General features: G+C 42.5%; 1 protein-coding gene across 2 annotated transcripts in view; it reads left to right on the forward strand.

Moving 5' to 3' along the window:
* Positions 1-20,835, forward strand: part of Adam23 (ADAM metallopeptidase domain 23) — a 147,067-nt gene that overhangs the window by 17,269 nt on the left and 108,963 nt on the right. For both annotated transcript variants that reach the window (NM_001029899.2, NM_001393708.1), the window contains 1 exon segment: positions 14,601-14,677. In NM_001029899.2, the coding sequence (NP_001025070.2) occupies positions 14,601-14,677 (77 nt within the window).

Below are 20,835 nucleotides of genomic sequence, written 5' to 3' on the forward strand. Positions count from 1 at the left end.
GTGCCATTTCATTCTGACATAGGAGAGTTGATTCGATACAACACTTTGGTTCAGAAGTTCTGTGAAATGTCCTCCAAAAAGGGATATGTGCTGTAAAGTCAAGATCTGTCATGGAGGGTTGGCTCTATCTGTGGACTAGCTGCCGTATGAAACTGGGGTGTTAGACAAAGAATAGGAATAACGGATTATGGATGTTTATCTGAAAATGGAAAAAGGTAGAGTGGAAGAAAGGCTCATTTCTGCAAAGTGTCTGCCAGGCAAGCTTGAGGACTTGAGTTCAGATCTATGGTAACCCACATAAAGGAACGCTGGTTGGGGCTGGTGAGGTGGCTCAGTGGTTAAGAGCACTGGCTGCTCTTCCAGAGGTCTTAAGTTCAATTCCCAGCAACCACATGGTGGCTCACAACCACCTATGGGGGGATCTTATGCCTTCTTCAGGCAGGCAGATAGATATGCAGCAGAGCAATCACATGTTCAATAAATAAAAGAAGTTGGGGAAAAAAAAGCAAAGCTGGTTATGGTGCTCGAGTCTGTAACACTAGGGCTTGGGACATGGAGCTGGGTAGATCCCAAGTACCATTGGCCAGCTAGCCTAGGTGAATCAGTGAGCTGCAGGTTCTGTGAGACATTTTGCTTAGAAACATTGGTAGAGAACACGGAGGAAGTGTGCCTGTGCGTGGACCCACACCAACATGTAGGACTGAGGAGGGCGAGGGGAGTAGCTGGCTTCAGGAATGAGAGGTGTAAAGTGATTCAAAGAGGAACAAGGCTTTGAAAAGTAAAGCAGAGGAGAGGCTAAGGAGTGTTTTTAAATAGAAACCCTGCTATGTGGATCATGTTGCACCCCCGACGTATCATGGAGTCCTTAGCAAGACATTTCTGTGTCTTGGTTTCTGGTGATAGAATTCCAAAGATTAATGCTGCGACTCCAGGGAAAAGTAAAGTTCTGATAGGTAAAAACCTAACAGCAGATATACATTCCAGTGTGGGAAGTTGACATAAATATGTTGTGTGAAATTCATGGTTACTTTTACTTGTGGTCTAAGAATTCAGAGTTCATAGTGGCACAAAGTGAATAGCAAGTCTCTTTCCTGGCACTCTTCAAAGGCTGTTGAATTTCTGTTTTTAGTTCTTATAACATTTAATAATTTATCTCTGACCTATTTTTAGATACCCATCAGCCTAAGATATTATCTTTTCTCTGCCTCGAGGAAAGGTGAAAGTGTTTCACTAGAGTGTGCTCCTTTCTTCCCCAACTCCCGACTTTTACTTCTGACATATTTTCATTTTCTTTCCTTTTTTTTTTTTTTTGGTGATTTTAGTAAGCATTATACACTTAAAATGATCTTGAAGGGATTTAGTTTTAGAATTATGTGTTAAGTTGCAGTTTTTGGCTTCTGGAGAGAGAGAGAGAGAGAGAGAGAGAGAGAGAGAGAGAGAGAGAGAGAGAGAGAGAGAGAGAAACTTGAAGACCCAGGGAGAGCAGCTGGAACAAATTACCCCTCTATGATGGGTTGCCAGGAGTGCATGCTCAGCGTGCAAGGCCTTGGAAGGTTGATAATGAAGGACAGAGAGACATTTTATGGAGGAAAAGTGTTGCATATTTCCTGCTGTGTTCTTTGCTCAAGTCAAGAAAGGGCCAGAGGACAAAGGTCTTGCTAGGATTTCTTTCTCATTATGTTAGGAACATGCTAACGTGTTTTAAAAGGGAAAGAAGGTAGTATTGCATGGTTCACATTTTAAAAAGGTCATCTGGCAGTCCTGTTCAGGGTGGACCGTTGTAGGGCAAGAGCAGATGTAGGGACACCGTTTGGGGGTCGCTCACAGCTGTACAGGGCAAAGAACAGTGTGGTCTGAGAGATGAACAGGTAGATCTATTTAGAGGTGGAGCGCCCAGCTTTCCGGTGATTGGACTGGAACAGGAGAGGCGCTGTGGAGATGGGTAGAATCCTCTCTTCCCCAGAGCTGCCCACACCTGTCTCTCTAGAATCTGAATGTGGCACCTTCCACGACAAAGGAGATTTGATGGGTATAATTAAACAGAGGGTTGTGGAGTGGCCTGATGCATATGGGTCATCTGAGTGGCCTCATGCAAGTGCCCAGGCCCATATGGGGCAGACTGATTGAAGAGGATGTGGCTGTGGATGCAGACGCTTGCTTGGAGGGACCCTTGAGCCCAGGAGTGTGGTGGTTCTTGGGATTACAGAAACCAAGAAAATAGGTTCTCCCTGCGGCCCTGCAGATGGAATCATGGTCACCAACGCCTCCGCTTCAGTTTGTAGACTTTGATTTGGGCTTTTGATGTCCAGGAGTGTTAGATAACAATGTGTGTTGTTTGTAGCTGTAATTTTTATAGACATTCAATAGAACAGGCATAAGAAGCTAACCCAGGAGTCTGGAAGTCCTGGTGGGCTTTTTTCCTAGGAGGAAGTTTAGAAGCAAGGGGAGAGGGCACCCCCACTGTATGCAGAAGATGGCTAGCCATCTCTGTGAGTGACTTAGCTGTGGTGTCAGGGACAGGTCGGAGTGGGATGGAAATGTGGGAGCCATCATCAAACAAATGACATTTAGGGACCGTGGAGTTTCATCCACCGAGAGGATATTGCCTCAATTGTGGAAAGACAGCTTAGTAACCTCCGAGCGCAGGCTCCATTATAACTCTGTTCCCTTTCATTTCTAGCTGTTTAAATTACAGTTGTTTTCTTTTGAGTCACCAAATGACATTTCAAAAGATAATAAGAAGCTGTCACTTCGGGAGGAAAGAAAGTAATTTTAAGCATCCTTTACAAAAGATTGAAATTTTGGACTGTGCACACAGTTGCGTTGTGCTTTCTTTATTATTTTTTGAAGGATGTGTGTGAGCTCGTTTGACAGATTTAAACCTGTACTTTAATTTAGAGGAATCTCTATGGGTATAAAAATGTAAAAATCCCGCTTCTCAGGTGGCTTGCTCTACCTGTGGAAAGAACCCAAACGTTGTCTTTTTGTTTCCCAGCCACTTCCTGTTTTATTTGGAGGGCTTTGTTGATGGTTGCAAACAGACTTTGAAGATAAGGCTAAAGGAATCTGGGTAAAGGCATTGTATCCAGAAGAATCTAAATCCACATAGCTCCTGCATATAGGAAATAGGGATTCTTAACTAAGGGTAGTTTGGACTCATATAGACTACTTGACGATGTCAAGAGGTGTTTTTTAGCTGTCTCACGCGGAAGATCAGGTGCTGGGGTCATCTCTGGGTAGAGGCTGAGGTGGATATACCCACCCCATTCCTCACTGAAGAGACTTTCAGCTCTCTGCAAAACTATAAACTAGGAAATAGGGAACCGTCAGTGAAACATAGTCACATGACTACCAGGACTTTCCTATGGAATCTCTAAGTTTTGGACTTTGTAGGGATCTGGCTAATTTAGTGTTCATTTAAAAAGAAGGGAGAAAGAATATGCTATGAAGTCTTCATTTAAATGCTATTTTTCTTGTGTGTGTGTGTGTGTAAGAAAAAAGTGTAGCGTTTATTCTAAGCCTACTTTTAGAAAATTCATGTCTTCTACATAGTTTTCTTGCTGTTTATCAGATACTGATAGCATTGTGCCCTCTCTAATCATTACTAACTAAATATCACCCCATGTAGTTATTTGCTTATCTCAGGTAATAAAAACCACTTGAAATAACTAGAAATAAAATAATAAAAAATTGAAAAATTACCTAATTTTTTCTCATTTGTTGGCACTATTAACTGTCTTGAGTCGTTGTGGTTTGAAAAGAAATATTAACAAAAACTCCCCTTGCTTTCATATACTGGCTTAAGTATCAGCCCTGGGAATAGATGCAGGAAGGAGAGCTTTGAACAGTTGTCTGGAGGAGTTTTTGCTCCTAGATTTCTGAATATAAACTTTGTGTTATTAGTGTGAGCGAGCGAGAGACAGAGAGACAGACAGATATATATATATATATATATATATATATATATATATATATATATAGAGAGAGAGAGAGAGAGAACAAGAGAGAATGAGAGTAAGACAGGGAGGAGGGAAGGAGAGAGAGAGAGAGAGAGAGAGAGAGAGAGAGAGAGAGAAGTGGGGAGGGAGAAAGACAGACACATAGACCAGTGGAGATCAGAGATCAGAGGACAACTTTTGGCCCTGTTCTTCCACTGTGGATTTGGAGGTTGAACTCAGACTTTCCCACTGAGAAATCTCACCAGCCCCACAGTACAAACTTTGGTGGCTAAACTAGCTTAGTAAAAGACCTTGAGAGAAATTCCATTATTCAGTAGGGTGTAAGATCTATCTTAATTTCCCCAACCCGTCTTTGAGATGGAAGCTGTAGATGGTGAAATAAAATCCATGAGGATGACTTTGAGAATCCACAAAGCCCCTGGCAGTGCATGTCTGAGTGTAGGTGACAAAGGCAAAGCATTGAGAGTAGATAGCGTAACTCCTAAACTACGAAGGTATACCTTCAAATATGCGAACGTAAACATCGTTCCTTGAGAATAGGTAACATCTACACAGAGGTCATGGCCTCTGTGGTTTGTAACAGAGCTAACATTTTCTGGTCGCTGAAGAGCGTGCTTTTGAACTGAAGATTTTCTTTTTGCGGGAGCAAATTTTGTAGTGTGTACACCAGCTCTTGGGTTACAAGGTCGCACTTCACTAGCATGCTTGAAAATGTTGATTTTTAAACCTCTGAGTACAGTTGCTTTCTGTTGATTTTTGTAGCTCCGCTCCCATTTACTTTTAGCTTTTTACTTAAATCCTAGTTCCACCGCAGAGCATATTTTCTGCTGAATTTATTTCTTTCCTCAGATCTTAAGAAAACGTTACCTATTTTTGTTTTATGTGTTTGAGTGTTTTGTCTGCATGTCTGTCCTCTGAACACCACGTGGTGCCTGCAGAGGTCAGTGGCTGCCCTGGAACTGGAGTCACAGGTGGCTATTAGCTGTCCCGTGGATGCTGGGAACCCGAGTTCTCCTCAGAGCATCCAGTGTTCTGAGGTATTCCTGCCATGGCTGCAGCCACGCCCCAAGTGATTCTTTTTTTTTTTTTTTTTTTTTTTTTTTTTCCGGAGCTGGGGACCGAACCCAGGGCCTTGCGCTTCCTAGGTAAGCGCTCTACCACTGAGCTAAATCCCCAGCCCCCCCAAGTGATTCTTTACGACAAGTTTTTATTTTTTGAGAATGTAGTTAATGACATAATTTCCCCTTCTTTTCTTCTCACCAGCCTCTCCTGTGAGCCATCCCCACCTCGCTATCTTTCAAATTCATGGGCCTTTTTTATCTTTAATTATTGGTATGTCTGTGTGTCTGTATTTCTAAATAGCTAAGTGTATCCTGCTTAGTCCATAAAATGAGACTTGAATGTAACCATTTTTTGGGGCTGATCATTTGAAATTTGATAAACAATTAGTGTGCTCCTCGCCTGCCCCCTCCCCCCCTCAGGTTCTTTTACTACAACCGTTTTGTATCCTGAAGTCTCATTGGTTTGTTCATAATTCATATGCTGGATCATTGACTGGGTTGTACATTTCTTCTTAGTTTTCTTAGTCCCTTAGTAAATGTTCATTAGAGGTTTACCTTTGTCAACATCAAGGCCCTTGTGTCTAATTGTCCTCTCTGCTTCTCCATTGGAATATCTAATACACATAACAGAGTGGAGTGGATAGCAAGGTCCTGAGCTCCCATCTTCTTCCCTAACTCAGAGCATTTCCTGCCCCCTCTGATTCCTCAGGACAAATGCTGTGTGGCTTTCAGTGTTCTTTGTGTCTCTCATAACCCATAGCAGTCTGGCGAGCAGTGTCTGTTGACTTCTGATCAACTCTGCCGCCCACCCAGGTCCAACCCACTGGATTATTGCCGCTTCCTTGGCTTCCTTTCTTGTCACCTGACTTCTTTAGTCCATTGTTAACACCATACCCTTGTGTGAATTGTTAAAATTGAAGACCTGGATCCTGACTTTGTGACTTTATTTCATTCAAAGCACAGGCAGGAATCTCCCCTGGTGTGTAGGCTCCTACACACCCGGCCCTCATTAATGTCTCTAACTTTGTGGCTACAGCTGCTCCCCTTGGCTCCTTCCACTGGAATTGGGCTTCTGCTCTTCTTTGACATATGCAACATTTCTGTGTTAGGGGTTCCATGGATAGCTGCTTCTTCTGCCTAGAATCTCAATTGCTAGGTATGTGCATAAATAAAACTTTAAAATAAGACAGCCTTGAGCCTCTTTGACAAGGTACAGGCCCCAGTGTGATTTGAGGAGTGTGGTGACAGCGGCAGCTTTGTGAAATGGGGGTTCCATCTTTGGCAGGTCTTCTAGTTTGAAAGTTACTCTTGCTATCCAAAGGGGCAGAAAAGAAACACATTGGTGATTGTAGACAAGGCTAGAATGCAGAGCAAAGGACAGAAGCAAACCCTGGAAAGTCCAGAGAGCTTCATAACCTATGTAAGTTCCTGCAGAGAGAAAGAGAGGTTGTATTTAAGTGTTAGGCGGCTTGTGACACGAATCTTGTGGAAAGTAGTCAAGGAATCTTAGGAGCACTGTTGGTAAATAGTTGCACATTTAGGATGAACGTGGAGCAAAGCCTGGGAAATCCATGCAAATAGAAACAAGAATTGTGGTGTGGAGATCTGGTCAGAGTCACTGGGAAGAATGGTCCGAGAGTCACCAGCAAGGGTTTCCAGAAAAAGGCGTGTTCTCTAACTTGCTGTGTAGATGCATTTGCTTAGTCCCCCTGTTAGCTACTTGTCTTTAGTGTTTTCTTCCTGAGGGAGAACTAGAAATGAACATTTGGATCCACGCTGTATCGTCCGTGGCTTGCCAGGTGTAATAGTGCTCAGGTGAAGTGTGTAATTACTGAACTCTCAGGTGAAGTGTGTAATTACTGAACTCTCATTCTGTTTGCATCTCAGATTAACTCTTAACTAATCCTCCCGTGGCCACCATGAGTTAAAGAGCCTTCTGTCCCAGAGAGAAGCTGAACTTGACAGAACCTCACTGAGTCATAGTCAACATTTCAGGGAATGGAGCAGCAGGCTGGGCTGTTACGGGTGCTGTCTTCAGCAGGCTAATTTTCAGGATAGCACTATGTTAGGTAAACAATTCTGGAAAAATGGCAATGTACCAAAAAATGGCTCACAGACCGTAAGCATGAAGCACAATTTATTTTCTTTCCAAAGCTTGTATCTCATTCTCCCTCCTCATTTTGTCCCTCTTTTCTCCCCTCCTCTCCTCTCCCTTCATCTTCTCTTTCAGGAGCTGGGGATTGAATCCAGGGCCTCATGCATTCACAACGAATGCTCTAACACTAAACACCGTCTCAAGACTCTCCGTTCTTTCCTTCCATTGTAATTATTTAGTGGGCATTTAGAGTCCTGGCTAAAGAGACAGAATGTGTTCTTACTTTAGGACAAAGGAGTTGGGGAGAGAGGCCCTACTTGAAGTTGTACCGTTAGGTGATGTAGGAATTTATGAAGAGAAGGAAGAAGGTGGGTCACACCTCAGCTACTAGATTAATGCATCAAATTAAATGTTACCATTCAGGAAGGCAGCAGAAAGAACTGCTTCCATGGCAACTGTTGTCATAGTTGGATTCCTACTCGTCTTTCACACACTACATGAAAGCCCTAAGAATACAGCTGTTGTGATAGTGGTAATATTGTACTCTGAATAAAATTGCTCTGGAGGCTTGTGATTTTGTCTGCTTTGTTGGCTTTGTAAGTTGAATACACAGAAGAGAGTAATTACCAAAGGTTAGGGTATAAAAGATATTTAATATACATGTCCAAAGAGTCTTTGTCACTGATGTATTCACAGAGCTCTAAAGGGCTGCTGGATAATCACCACGAGTAATTTTTCATGGTCCCTCTTTCCTCATAATATTAAATATGCCTTCTCGTCTTTGATTCCTCTTTGGAGATGGCAAAGAAAGTTTCAGCGCCCGTGAATCATGACACTTGATTATCGGATTGTTTGCTTGGATCATCAGTGCTTATTGCTTCTTTTTCTCTTTTGTTCCCGCTTTCTGTATCAGACTTTCAGAGTACCTCAGGCTGAAGGACGATGAGAAAAGAGAAGTGGATAAAACTGGGATCTCTTTATGGATGATGAATTTGGAAAGGAGTTCTTGCACAAGATTTGCCAGAAGTTTCACGCATTTGGAGGGCTTCGCTCTCCTTTCTCTGGGCATCACATTCAGTAATTGAATACTGGCCACGTTCCTTTCAGACTCCATGCTCCCCCTTTCTTGGTGAGGTTGGCATAGAGACCAAAGTCAAGCAGCGACCTGCTTCTTTTATTGGGAGATGCTGGTCTGTGGCCTGTGAGTGGAGTGTGCTTGGCTGGTGTATTGATCTCGTTTCTGTAAAACAAAAGGAGGCAAAAGGACAGGGCTTCAGCTTCCTCGTTTCTGCTAAAGATAGATTGCTTATCAAAATACATTAGCATTTTTGGGGTTTATATATATTTACCACATCTATTGATGTCACAAAATGCTTTTTAATACATTGTCAATTTTTATTCTCGCCGCAATCTAAATTGCATTTTAATACCCCACTGTACCCTGTGTTTTGCTTTAAAAGCATGTTTCTGGCATATCTATTTATTAGCAAGCATTAGAAACACTTGATAATTTCATCCTGTTAAGTGCTTGAGCTGTGTGAATTTCTACTTGCTGAGACGGCTCCCTAAGCCACCGTCACTTATTTCCAGCCTCCAAAACTCACGCTCTTCAAATTCTCATATGCTTGTCCACACCCCGAATCTGATGATTAATCATGTTCATATGTCCCATGGTGACAAATGGTTTTTTATTATTATTTTATTGGTACACTATATTTTGGACACCGTTGTTTTTCATTTCATGTCCCAGATGGCCATCTTCTTCAATGTGGATCTTAATTTTTCTATAACCTTACGTTTTCCGCAGTAGCGCCAGCCATGGTAGGTTGCCTATTCAGCTTGTTAATGGGCTACCTCATAATGCTGTGCATTAGCACACAATAGACGAACACATGATGTTATTCTCCTCCACGGACCACCTATTTAAGTGTACCTTGGCAGGAATTGTTCGGCAAATTACCTTAATTTGCAAAACTGCCTTAGTGTTCCGTTTGCAGCTGTTTCTCTCCTCAGGAAAATGATTCATATTGTTTCAAAGACACAGCACTTGAACAAGGTCAAAGCCTAATCTGCAGTGGTAGTGAGTAATAAAAATATAACATTTTCAAATTTCGCCAAATATAAATGCACATTGGAATTTGCTAGAAGCCAAGCAGATAGAGTGGGAGGGAATTTTGAGGTAGCTGGCATTCGTACCCTTTCTAAAATGTTAATACATTCTTTTTTCCCCCTCTCCTTTCTCAGTCTATGTTACTCTTTTCTAAATTGTTAAGCCCTTTCTGTGTGACCGAGCTTCTCTAGTAAGTTTCTGTTACATTATGGTCTGATTTAATCCTCATACAAATCCTTGTGGTAAGCTATTATTATTTATATTTTAATGACTAGGAACTGCGGAAGCTTGAAGATTTAAGGACTTCTGCATGCACTTGGCACTTTTTACGGAACTGAAGCGGATACTTGGCACTTCTCTGATATGTGACCTTGGAAAAGAATGTCCCTTAATCTTCTATCCCTTAAAAAATTTTTTTTCTTCCTTATATGAAAAGTAGTAAGAACGTGTGTCCTGCCCACTTTCTGTGCATTCTGGGTAAAAATGACTGTGGCTTGGGATGACTGAGACATGAGAAGGGGCTGAATATGTCAGTTCCAGTATTCCAATTTTAAAATTATGTCTGTGTACGTGTGTCTCAGTGTATTTTGTGCACATGAGAGCAATGTCTGAGGAAGTCAGAAGGGCACTGAATCCCCGGGAGTTGGAGTTACTGAGGGGTGCGAACTGACTGATGAGGGTCTGGGAACTGAACTCAAGTCCTCTATAAGAACAGCAAGTCTTTAACTGCAGAGCCATCTCTACAGCCCATAATAAGTCACTTTAATATTTCCTTTATTACTTGAAGGAATATCTCCATAAATAACAATATACTTGAGAGAAGAACCACGTCCAGACTCCTCTGCTTCCAAAGCCACATGTGGAGTGGAGCATTGGGGGACTTAAATGTGGAGACGGACAACACAGGCTGTCCGGGCTGCAGCCTTCCTTCTCAAGTTTTACTGAAATCTGAAATTAGGTTTCGGAAGTGGGAAAGTAGAGCCTTCCTATCTCCCAGTTTTAGTTCCAGTGATAGGTACACTATAGAGAGCCCGACTCCCACAAAAGGCAGAGAATACTGTGTGAAACACCGTCTCATGTCAAATATGCATGTGCTCAAATGACCGTTTTATATTACATTTTTATAGGTGGCATATATACAATATATAGGTATGTATTTTATAGGTGATATATTTTTCGTTTTTATGTCTGCTGTCTGTGACTATAAATCTCAAGAACAGCTTACAGCCTCTTCAGCATCTGCTGTGTGCCTGCTGGAAGCTGCCGCCGCTGTGCAGCAGCATTGTGTGAGGGTAAAGCTCGCAATTGCACCTGGCCTAGGAGGGGGACAGGCTTTTAAAGTTGCTTAATATGGTAGCATTAGATGCTGTCTACTAGACAAAAAGAAAGAAAGGGAGAAAAAGGCCAGGCGAACAAAAGAGTACTTTCGGGCTTGTGAATTGTCTCTCGGTGAAGGCGGGTTGTGTGTATAATTGCTTTTAGTTGTTTTTGTTTGTGGAGCGCCTGCAATTTCCCTGGGCCAGATTCTTAGTCAAAAGACAAGTACCAAAGAGCTGCAGCAACAGCTGTCTCCCATCCTTCAGGGCGCTAATTCCCGGCCCAGCAATGAGCTTCTCCTTGTGAAACGATGCTTCCTGGCTATAAAACTGTGTCCGTCTCCAGTGCCTTTACAGAGAGCGTCCTTATAAAACCAGGCTGTTTAAACAACTGCCCTCCTGTGGGGTTCACCAACCGTTCTGAAGTGGTCTGAGGGTCTCATTCATACAAACCCCATCGCTTGATTCCTCCTTTAAAAGAGAGGGACAGTGCTGGAGGTGGCCTTTGTATTTTCAGCAGCGTGTAGCATCTTGTCAATTCTGAACACTTGTTGGAGCAATCAGAAGGGCTGTGCTGAATTACACAAAACCCCACTCATCTCTGCTAGTTGGCTAATTTTCTATTATTTGGAAGGGGTGTGTGTGTGTGAAACCATACATATATATGTGTGTGTGTATGTATTTATATGTGTTAATAAAATGTATGATCTAGATATGGTTTGCAGTGGCAGGAATTCAGGCCAGCCTTAGTTACTTGGTGAATCTGAGTCTAGCCTAGTCTGAGAAGAACCTGTCTCAAAGCTGGGCCTCATGGCATATAACTTTGATCCCAGCACTTGGGAGGCAGAGGTAGGCAGATCTCCAAGTTCGAGGCCAACCTGGTCTACATAGTGAGTTCCAGGACAGCCAGAGATACACAGAAAAACCTTGTCTCAGAAAAACAATCAAACAAATAAACACTGGTCTCAAAGATAAAAAAAGACATGCATAAGTAGACGTGCACACACAGAATAAAGCACTCACTTGGCTTGGTTATACTGCATATTTCAAGTTAAAAAACCTTAAAACTATATAATTTTGTTAACAAAATCTCATAAATTGAATGCGATAGCCTGATGTGGTATCAAGGGCAGCACAGGGATAACGGGGAAGGAAGCCCCTGCCAGGCGTGGCTGAGTGTAGAATCCAGCCATGTGTACCTTCGCATTGTGAGGATACACAGGGTGCAAGACAATGACATCATTTAAAATGGATGCTGTTCTACTGAGTGAATTCACACTTTTGTTTTTGAGAATATGAGCAAAGATGATTAGTATATAGAAGAAATCTTATTTTATAGAAAAGATGTGCAGACTGCCTATTAAAAATGAAGTGAATTAAAAATGTTAAAACACCTCTGTTGATAAAGATAATGAATCAGATTTTTTTTTAACTCCCATGAAAACAGGCATGTTGTGGCTGGCGAGGCTGAACCTTGGAGAGTAATTAGTTCATATATTTGGAGGGTGATGATGATGATGATGGTGGTGGTGATTAATTAGTTCATATATTTGGAGGGTGATGGTGATGAGGATGATGATGGTGGTGATGATGATGATGATGGTGATGGTGGTGGTGATGACGACAATGATGAAGACGATGACTACGATGATGGTGGTGTGAACTAGCCACTGCCGAGTGAATGCTAGGAATGAGTATTTGGAGGAAGGGTGGCCATCTTGGCCCCACGTTCACATTTGCCATCATAGGTCACAGCCTTCCTGTGGCTAACTCACCTTTCTAGGTCCATCGGTGTTTACTCTGCAAGTTGCTTGCCTTTAGGGCACACACTTTTTAAAAACTGAAAAGAATTCTCTATTTCCACATTCATCTTTTTGACCCTCTTTTTGAAAACACACCTTTTGTTCCCCTCGTAGGTGGATTCTTATTTAACTTTTGAGATTTTATTCAGATAGCACTTTGTTGGAGAAGTCTCTCCATGCTGCTGTCCTGAGTACGGCTCCCTGGACTTGGCTCAGCCTGAGCACGGGTGACTGCTTAGGCACGGAGTTCCCCGGGACTGTACCTTCTAGCAGCCTCCGTCTTCATCTGGAAGGCGTCTTCAGTATTGCCTTGTATTCTGCAGCACTGAAGTTTGTCATGTTGACTGGGATAAACTCAACGGGAATCAAAGTGTGTAAGTCCTAGCAGCTGCACAAACAGATGTGCTGTGTTTACCACTAGGCTACCCTGCTTTCCAAAAGGAGCCTCTTGGTGTTTATATTTGTTTCATTGCTTATTTGCTAGAGGAGAAGCTCTCTCTGGGTTGATATCAGGTTCTTAGAGTTCATAAGGAGGCTTATTACGAACTTACTAATTTTATGGATCAGACTGGTTAAGCCCAGTTGTCACAAGTGAACAGCTCCCTGTTATATAATATTTATGAAGAAAATAGGCTTAAGTACTTATATTCTCAGGAAATACATTTTAGGTTAAAAAAGAAAAGCTTTTGCAAACCGTAATTGAAAAAATCTCCCTTATTTATTCATCCATATAAATGTCTTCAAGCAAAGATTGATGGTGCAAGATACAGAATGAATTCATGTAAAGATTATGAAGTTTGTTTTAGCTGTATGGATGATCTACTGTAGTTGACAGAGGCCACACTTGACAAGACAGATGTTTTTGGTTTTTATGTTTAGATGCAGGAACCTTGGACAAGCATGGTGATTTTTTTTCTATTTGCCTTGGAGTTTGAAATGACGGCTGATGGTGTTAGGGTGGCAGGAATCACTTATTGGATTGTATTTGAAATTTAGTATGTGTTAATTGCCTTTAAAATTCTGTTTCCTGAGTTTATTGAGTAACCAGCAGTTGTGGATTGACTGAAGTCAAAACCATAGTTTTATTGATGGTGTTTTTATGGCTGTGGCAACATAATAACCTTGACAATAAGTGTTTGGTGAATTATTTGAAGGTTTGGACAGTTTTGGGGGAAGGGCTATTAATCTACAATCACTTGCAAAACTCCTGGGATGTGCATCGCGATGCTCGCTCCTGGGAGGGAATGGAAGGATACAAACAGCTCACCAGACAGAGGGGAAATAGTGTTCCTGTGCTCTGAGGAGAGTGTGTGATGGAGGGTTACTGGGATGTCTGTGAAGGATGTGGTCTGGGGTTGATGTCTAATAATAGAGGGGGCTGGAGGGCACCTGGGCACCTGGAATGGCAGCAGGGGGCACTGGGAAGATAAAGTCCTTAGAGGATGTTTAAATCAGCTGCTCCAGGCAAGGAGCATTTTACCTGTTGTTTGGTGCTGTCTCTGCCTTAGGAATGAGTCTGAGAAGTCGGTGTGCTTGTTACCTGTATCTCTCTCTCTCTCTTTCAACTTGATAGGATGACAAAGGGAAGCTTTATGTTGGACAATAGTATACTTCGACAGCTCTTCATTGATTTGTTAATTTACATTATTCAGGGCACTTCTTGGACCTATGCTCATCTCTTAACACTTGCTAAATATGATTCTGGTTTAGATGGGATTGTTGTTGGGTTTTAAGTGAAGGCCTCATTGGCAGATGTGGGAGTCTTACAAGGGGGTGTAAGCATAGGCTTCCTAAGGGGCTACACTTCAAATGCTCTCAGAAGTCAGAAGGCGGTGCCTTCACATTTTATTGACCTATTCTGCTGATGCATCATGTAGAGAACGTTCCTCTTCCACAGAAGAGCAGGGTGCTGACGTGATTTCTCATTTAGGTGTGCAGAAAACTATATTGGGGGGCGTGTCACAAAACAGTCTAAAGTCAAGCTTTAATTTGAGTTCTGTACAATTTATCGTGGTCACTTTGGAAATCCAGCAGGACATGCTGCTGACTCTTGCCACAGTGGCTTTGTTTTGGAGGACCAGTTTTCTTTGAATGGTTCTTTACTGCTCAAATGGTGGGTCTTCCAAGCTGAAGCAAGATGGCATGCCCAGTCTTTTAAAGAGATGAGTTGATACCCAAAGATGCATTAAAACGTCTACATAAAAATGCTGGTGCTGTTAAATCTCTCTTAAGGCTCCTCCTGTCTTTTTGCCTTTAGGCTGTCCATCTGGCCCAGGCAAGCTTCCAGATCGAAGCCTTTGGCTCCAAGTTCATTCTTGACCTCATACTGAACAAGTAAGTATACAACAAATCTTCCTAGGAGGCAGGGACAGTAAAACTTCATTTCCAAGATGCATCAAAACAACGTCTGTCCTGAAGCAACTGATATTTTCTAGTACATTATTTGGCAAGAATACTTGAAGAAGAGCGAGAAGACTGAATAGTAGGTGTATCTTTATTTTTCTTTCCTGAAAAAAGACATTTAACATGTTACATGTCCCAAATAGAAAACTCACATATTGTGATTCTTAATAACTTTTACTGAGCTGTTGATGATTTCAGACTTTCATATGTATATAAGGAATATTCTGATTACTGTAACCTCACCTTTTCTAATCTTCCCACCTCAAATACCCACCCTGTCCTGTTCTCCTGCAAATCTCCTGTCCACATTCATATCTTATTTTCTTTTTTTGAGACCCACTGAGTTTAACCAGAATTAGATATGTGACCATGGAGTTTGAAACTCTCCACTGGAGTCTGGTGGGCTTATCAGTGGGCACATAACCAAAAACAATCACCACCTCTCTCTCAGAATCCATCAGTGGCCAATAATTCAGTAAGGAGGGGGTAGGACCCTGCTAGCCCCTCTCTGATCCATGGTTGACTCTTGAGGGGCCTAGTCTTGCCATATTATAATTTAAAAAAAAGGATAAATATTTGAAGTAATGCTAGTTAATTAAATGCTAACTGTAATAAATCCTATATAAGAGGCATAGCAAATTACTGACTGAAGCATAATTAGACTTAAGTCTAGAGATTTCTTCCATTTTTACACTTTATAATGCAACACACATGACTTCTGTAGGGAGAAGAAAGCAATGACTCCCATGTATTTAGTTTGAGAAAGTTCTTTGCTTCATAATTCACTGATGTAGATCCTTTGAAACTCTGTACTGATGAAAATTCATTCCACTGCCTCTGCGGCTGTGTTTATGTTGATATTTAAATGCTTTTTCCTAAGTTGGAACAATTAGTACAGGTGTTCCTGTGCAGAGCGTGAGCAAGAGCTCTTGCCTTTGGTGATGGTGGTTTCCCACATGAGTCTCTTCACTTATAGAGATACTAGACAGGGTTTTTAGCTCTCACCAAACAGGACTACATTTTATAAGAAATAATTACTTAGTGCTACCAGACACTGTAATGCAGGTGACCCCAGCCAACATCTGAGGAATTGCAGAAGACTATTCAATTTCTTATATGCCAAATTCTGTCAGCTCTGCAGAAAAAAGCTGCAGAGTAAGCTTCGGTGCTCCTTACTCAAGTGTTAGTGCAGCTTTAAGTCAGAATGAGTCAGCAGAACTCAGAATTTCTGTGTTAAAGATATTGCAGGTTTTCTTCTCTGCTTGAGTTCCAGCTCACCATGCTATGTCAGCAGAGTGCCTGCATAAGAGATTGTCTTGCCAACTCATAGGCTATGTTGCGTCCCGGGATGAGGCTAATTTTAGTTTGTCTCAGTCCTCTACATATTTGACGCTGCCTGAGGTGGAGGTAGCCGTCAGTGCTGCAGTGTACTTTGGAAAGGGCAGCTCTGCTTACCACTGACTGCAACACCAGTGCTACACCAACTGCTGTGTCTTCTGAATATTAAAGTATCATGACCACAGCAGAACTTTCCAGTGAAAGAAGCAACGTCTGAGAACGGGTCTTAGGGAATGTCCAGGGTACTTAGACTTACGGAGGCAGACCAGAAAATATTCACTACCTAACATTTAACATGCAGAGGAATGAGGCAGAATGCCTATCATGAATATCCCTGCTTGAGGAATTGAGTCTGGGGACAATTGCTACATAAAAGTGACTTCAGAAGAGTGTGAAGTGCATTGTGCTAAAGATTAGCATGGATTGCAGTGTGACCAAGCCTGTTAGGACTGTAGGTGAAGAAAGGAGGAAGGCACTGGGAATAGGTTATTGCTCAAAAGGTACTATTTGCCCATGGAAGGCTAGGGTTTCATTGGAAGAGTCAGGCATATTGGAAAGAATTGTCTCATTACAGTAGACTCTTGCACATTCATGACTGTGTTCAGTAGGAGACATTGAATAAACTTCTTCATGAATCACGTGTTCAAAAATAGTGTATGGCAGTAGCCAGAGAATTTAAATTCTCATATAAAGAATTTAGCAGTATAGTTAACCATGTTCATACTTTGGTTACCTGGAGTAAAAGTCAGCAATTTTGCTTGGTTTAAAATGGTGCTTTATCTGATCACAGTAACAAAACAACTCAAAAGGATGTCAGTAGGCATTTAAAGGGATAGCATCTTATTTCACATGCACCTAAAAGTTCCACTTTTGTAACTAACTGACACACCAAGGAGAGGCAGCTCTTCAGGTAGGAGGAATGTGAAAATAAATGTTAGAAGGGGTAATGTTGGAGACCTACCTTGTAAGACACTAGGTTATCTGCAAGGCAAGTATTGAGAAATGGGCAGGGAGGGGAAGAAGGAGAGGGAGATGATGGAGAAGTACATCCAGGCATTGAAAGGTCAAGAGAGACAGTAAGATGGATTATCTCTTTGGGTAGGATATTCATCAGAGGAATCATTAACATCACAGATAAATAGATGGGTATGGTAGGGAATCTGAAGAGAGTTGAGACCCACCAAGCTAAGCAGGGCTCCCTTCTTCTAGGTTTCAGAGAGTGTGGGGAAATCCCTGTTATGACGATGATGGTTAGCCCATCGTTGTGCTTGCAATCAGGTTGTTTCTGATTCTCAAGCAGCTTAAGTCCTTTAGTTAGTGCCTGCTTCTCATACAGGAAGAGATACTTTAGCCCCTGGTTGCTAAATGTGCTTGGTAAAATTCCTTTGGGGAATTGCGGATTGCAGACTCATGGACAGCATGGCAGAGTGCCTGCCATTTCTTTCATAGCAAATAGAAGGGAATATAGAGAAAGAAGCCTGGGTAGCATCTAGCCCAAATCGAACAGATCTGCAATAGTATGTGGACATAGGAAGACAGGGGCATATATGCAACGCATGAAGGGAGGGTTGGCCCTTTGTTGAAATTTTCATAAATAACAAGGGTAAGACAGAGGGAGATGATAATTCTGATGATCTAAGCCAAGGGGTAGCTCAGCTTGTTGGACTTTGAGACTGGAAAAAACAGTCCTTAGGAGATGATTAAAGGGCTTACTCAATGGTTAAAGAACGGGAAAGAGGGAAATTTGCTCACAAACCAGTCTTGAATTTCACAGAGTTGAGTTATGGATGCACAGTACTGAGGGAGAGAGATAAGCTATATAAAGAGTGATACACCCGAGAACAAGTAAAGGACATCCAGGAACTCAGTGCTGCTTCTTTCCACTCCTTTCAAAGGCTGAGATTTCTGATGTGGAGCTGGAGGAGGAGGAGGAGGAGGAGGAGGAGGAGGAGGAGGAGGAGAGAGATTAGGTCAAATTAGAATGTTACAGTTATGGACAAATCATTTCCCATTGGTCAGCATGTTTGTTTATGGAGCTGAGTAGAGTCAGATCCAAAGGTTAAGACAGGAGAGAGAGGAGGAGGAGGAGGAGGAGGAGGAGGAGGAGGAGGAGGAGGAGGAGGAGGAGGAGGAGGAGGAGGAAGAAGAAGAAGAGGAGGAGGAGGAAGAGGAGGAAGAAGAGGAGGAAGAGGAGGAGGAAGAGGAGGAGGAAGAAGAGGAGGAAGAGGAGGAGGAGGAAGAGGAGGAGGAGGAAGAGGAAAAGGAAGAGGAGGAGGAGGAAGAAGAGGAGGAGGAGGAAGAAGAGGAGGAGGAGGAAGAGGAGGAAGAAGAGGAGGAGGAAGAAGAGGAAAAGGAAGAGGAGGAGGAGGAAGAAGAGGAGGAGGAGGAAGAGGAAAAGGAAGAGGAGGAGGAGGAAGAGGAGGAGGAGGAGGAAGAGGAAAAGGAAGAGGAGGAGGAGGAAGAAGAGGAAGAGGAGGAGGAAGAGGAGGAAGAAGAAGAAGAAGAAGAGGAGGAGGTGGAAAAGGAAACCCAACTGAACAACCACTAAGCAGCAGCAACAGCAACGATGACAACAACAACAGCAGCAGCAACAAAAACTAACAAACGCCACACAATATGAAGAGAAAGACGCCAAGCTTTTTCATCCTTTTCCAGTCACCCAAGATTGTATACACAGGTCCCAGTAAAGAGGCAGCAGACTTACAGTTCCTTAAAAAGCAACCGGGGAACCACTATGATTATAGCCCAGGAAGCTGAGACGTTACCCACGGGGGAATCTAGTGGACATTAGTAATGTGTCAGCCAACTGCCCAGTGTTCAAAATTAGTGATCCTGATGTTGACTAAAAGCAAGTGAAGACTGAGTATTTATCTATTTCTTCTTTGATGAAAACTCATGAATGGTCTGGAACCTATGCTCAAGTACTTGGGAGTCATTCCCAAAGTTGCAAAACTCAAGAGTACTGAACAGAAGTCTTGTTCTCAGGCAATGCTAAGACACTCAGGGAGGGGATGCTTGTAGGAAGTCTTCAGTTGGTAAAAATCATTAGCATTGGTTTGATGGGTATGACAAAGCAGAAAAGGAGTTAAAGCCTTCAGCAGTGTCTTGATTAGACAGTTTGTATCTAGAGGGTAGTTTAAAAAAAACTAGTGGAGAAATGTGAGCTGGAGGAAGTTGCCTTGCGAGTCACTTCCGTAAAAACATTAATGGCAAATATGTCTTTCAATGGAGGAGGAGAGGTAGAATAAAGAGAGCTGGGAGATAGACAGGAGGTGGGGAGAGGAACCTGTGAAGGAGACAAGAGACTGCGGAAGTGGGAGGAGAATCTGCAGAATAATGATGTTGACAGTTTCAAAACTGAAAGACGTGATTCACATCATTATCTGCAGTTGAATGCTCTGGTAAGTTAAGAAGCAATAAGCATCCTTTGGATTTTCCAGTTGACTTCTTACTGGTGGTTGTGGGAGAGTGGTTTTAGTGAAGCTAGGGGTCTTGGGGGGAACCAGTTATATAACATGGGGACAGCAAATGGCCACTGAAGGAATTTTAATCCAGTAGTATAGCTGCTTTGGCAAGGGATCACATCCAAAGATATGATCTGGCCAGAATGCAAACACACCCTGGATTACAGTATGACCTGGCTGGAATAGAGACACACCCTTAATACACATATTTAATTCCAAGCAATGAAGATAAGGTTAGTTAGTAGAGGAAGCAGCCATATTTAAAAGTGACATTTGAGGGGCAGACAAAGTGATGAATTAGATTTGACAAAATGAATCAGAGATAGGATATGCCCAACTGTCACATGCACAGCCGAGAAAGAGAGGCTACTAAGAGCAGCAAGAAAGAAAAAAGTGAGGCGGTGTGTGTGGTGTTGTGTGTGTATGGGCAGTTTTACTTGGACAGTATAATAGAGACAGGTTACAGGTTAGCACACAGGTGAAGGTAGAATGAGTCAGAGAGTGAGAAGTAGCCAGAGGATTGGAACAAATCGCCAAAATTACTATGAAGCCAGTTAGAGCAATTCAGTCAGAAGCTGAGAGAAGCCAAATTGAACCAGTCATCTTGGAAGATTAGATTGTATGGAGGCTAGAAGCTTTCCGGCCTAGGCCTAGGGCTAGTTAGAACAGAGAAAGAAACACTGTGGGCTAAGCCCATGCTGTGTATCTTATCATTTCATCCAAGGAAATAAAAGTGACATTTATAGGTGTTGTAAAAATATAAAAATGTATTGTTGTCTTTTACCTCGCTGGGTCTGCACCGCGCTGTCCCAAGATATCTGCTAGGTATCTCTGCGGAAACACATCCCAACTCCTTGGTGGCCCAGTGTCTCCAGCCGCCGCACAATTTCCTACACTCAAACCCTCACATAAAAGAACACACAACACAATAATCTTTGACCCAATTGATTAGATATAGTTGCCCACAAAGCCCAGTACCATCCATCCCTTAGGAACACTGATAACAACCTATAAATACACAGAGCAGAATCTTTACGTCATCCTCCATCGTCCTGCCACGGCTTCTCTCCCTCTCTCTTACCATTCTAGTCTCCTCCCCTGCCTTCAAACTTCCCTCCCGCCCATCCTTCCTTCTCCTCCAATGACAGGCCTCCTTCTATCCTGTACCACCTGTACTTTACAAATTCAATGGGGGGAAGGTTCTGGTAAAGTCACCTGAGTCCTGAGTACAGGACTAGGCAGCTGTCCTTGGGGCAGTGGAATTAGCATCAAAATACAGATAACTCC

This window comes from Rattus norvegicus, chromosome 9 (genome assembly GCF_036323735.1).
Source record: "Rattus norvegicus strain BN/NHsdMcwi chromosome 9, GRCr8, whole genome shotgun sequence".
Lineage (NCBI taxonomy): Eukaryota > Metazoa > Chordata > Mammalia > Rodentia > Muridae > Rattus > Rattus norvegicus.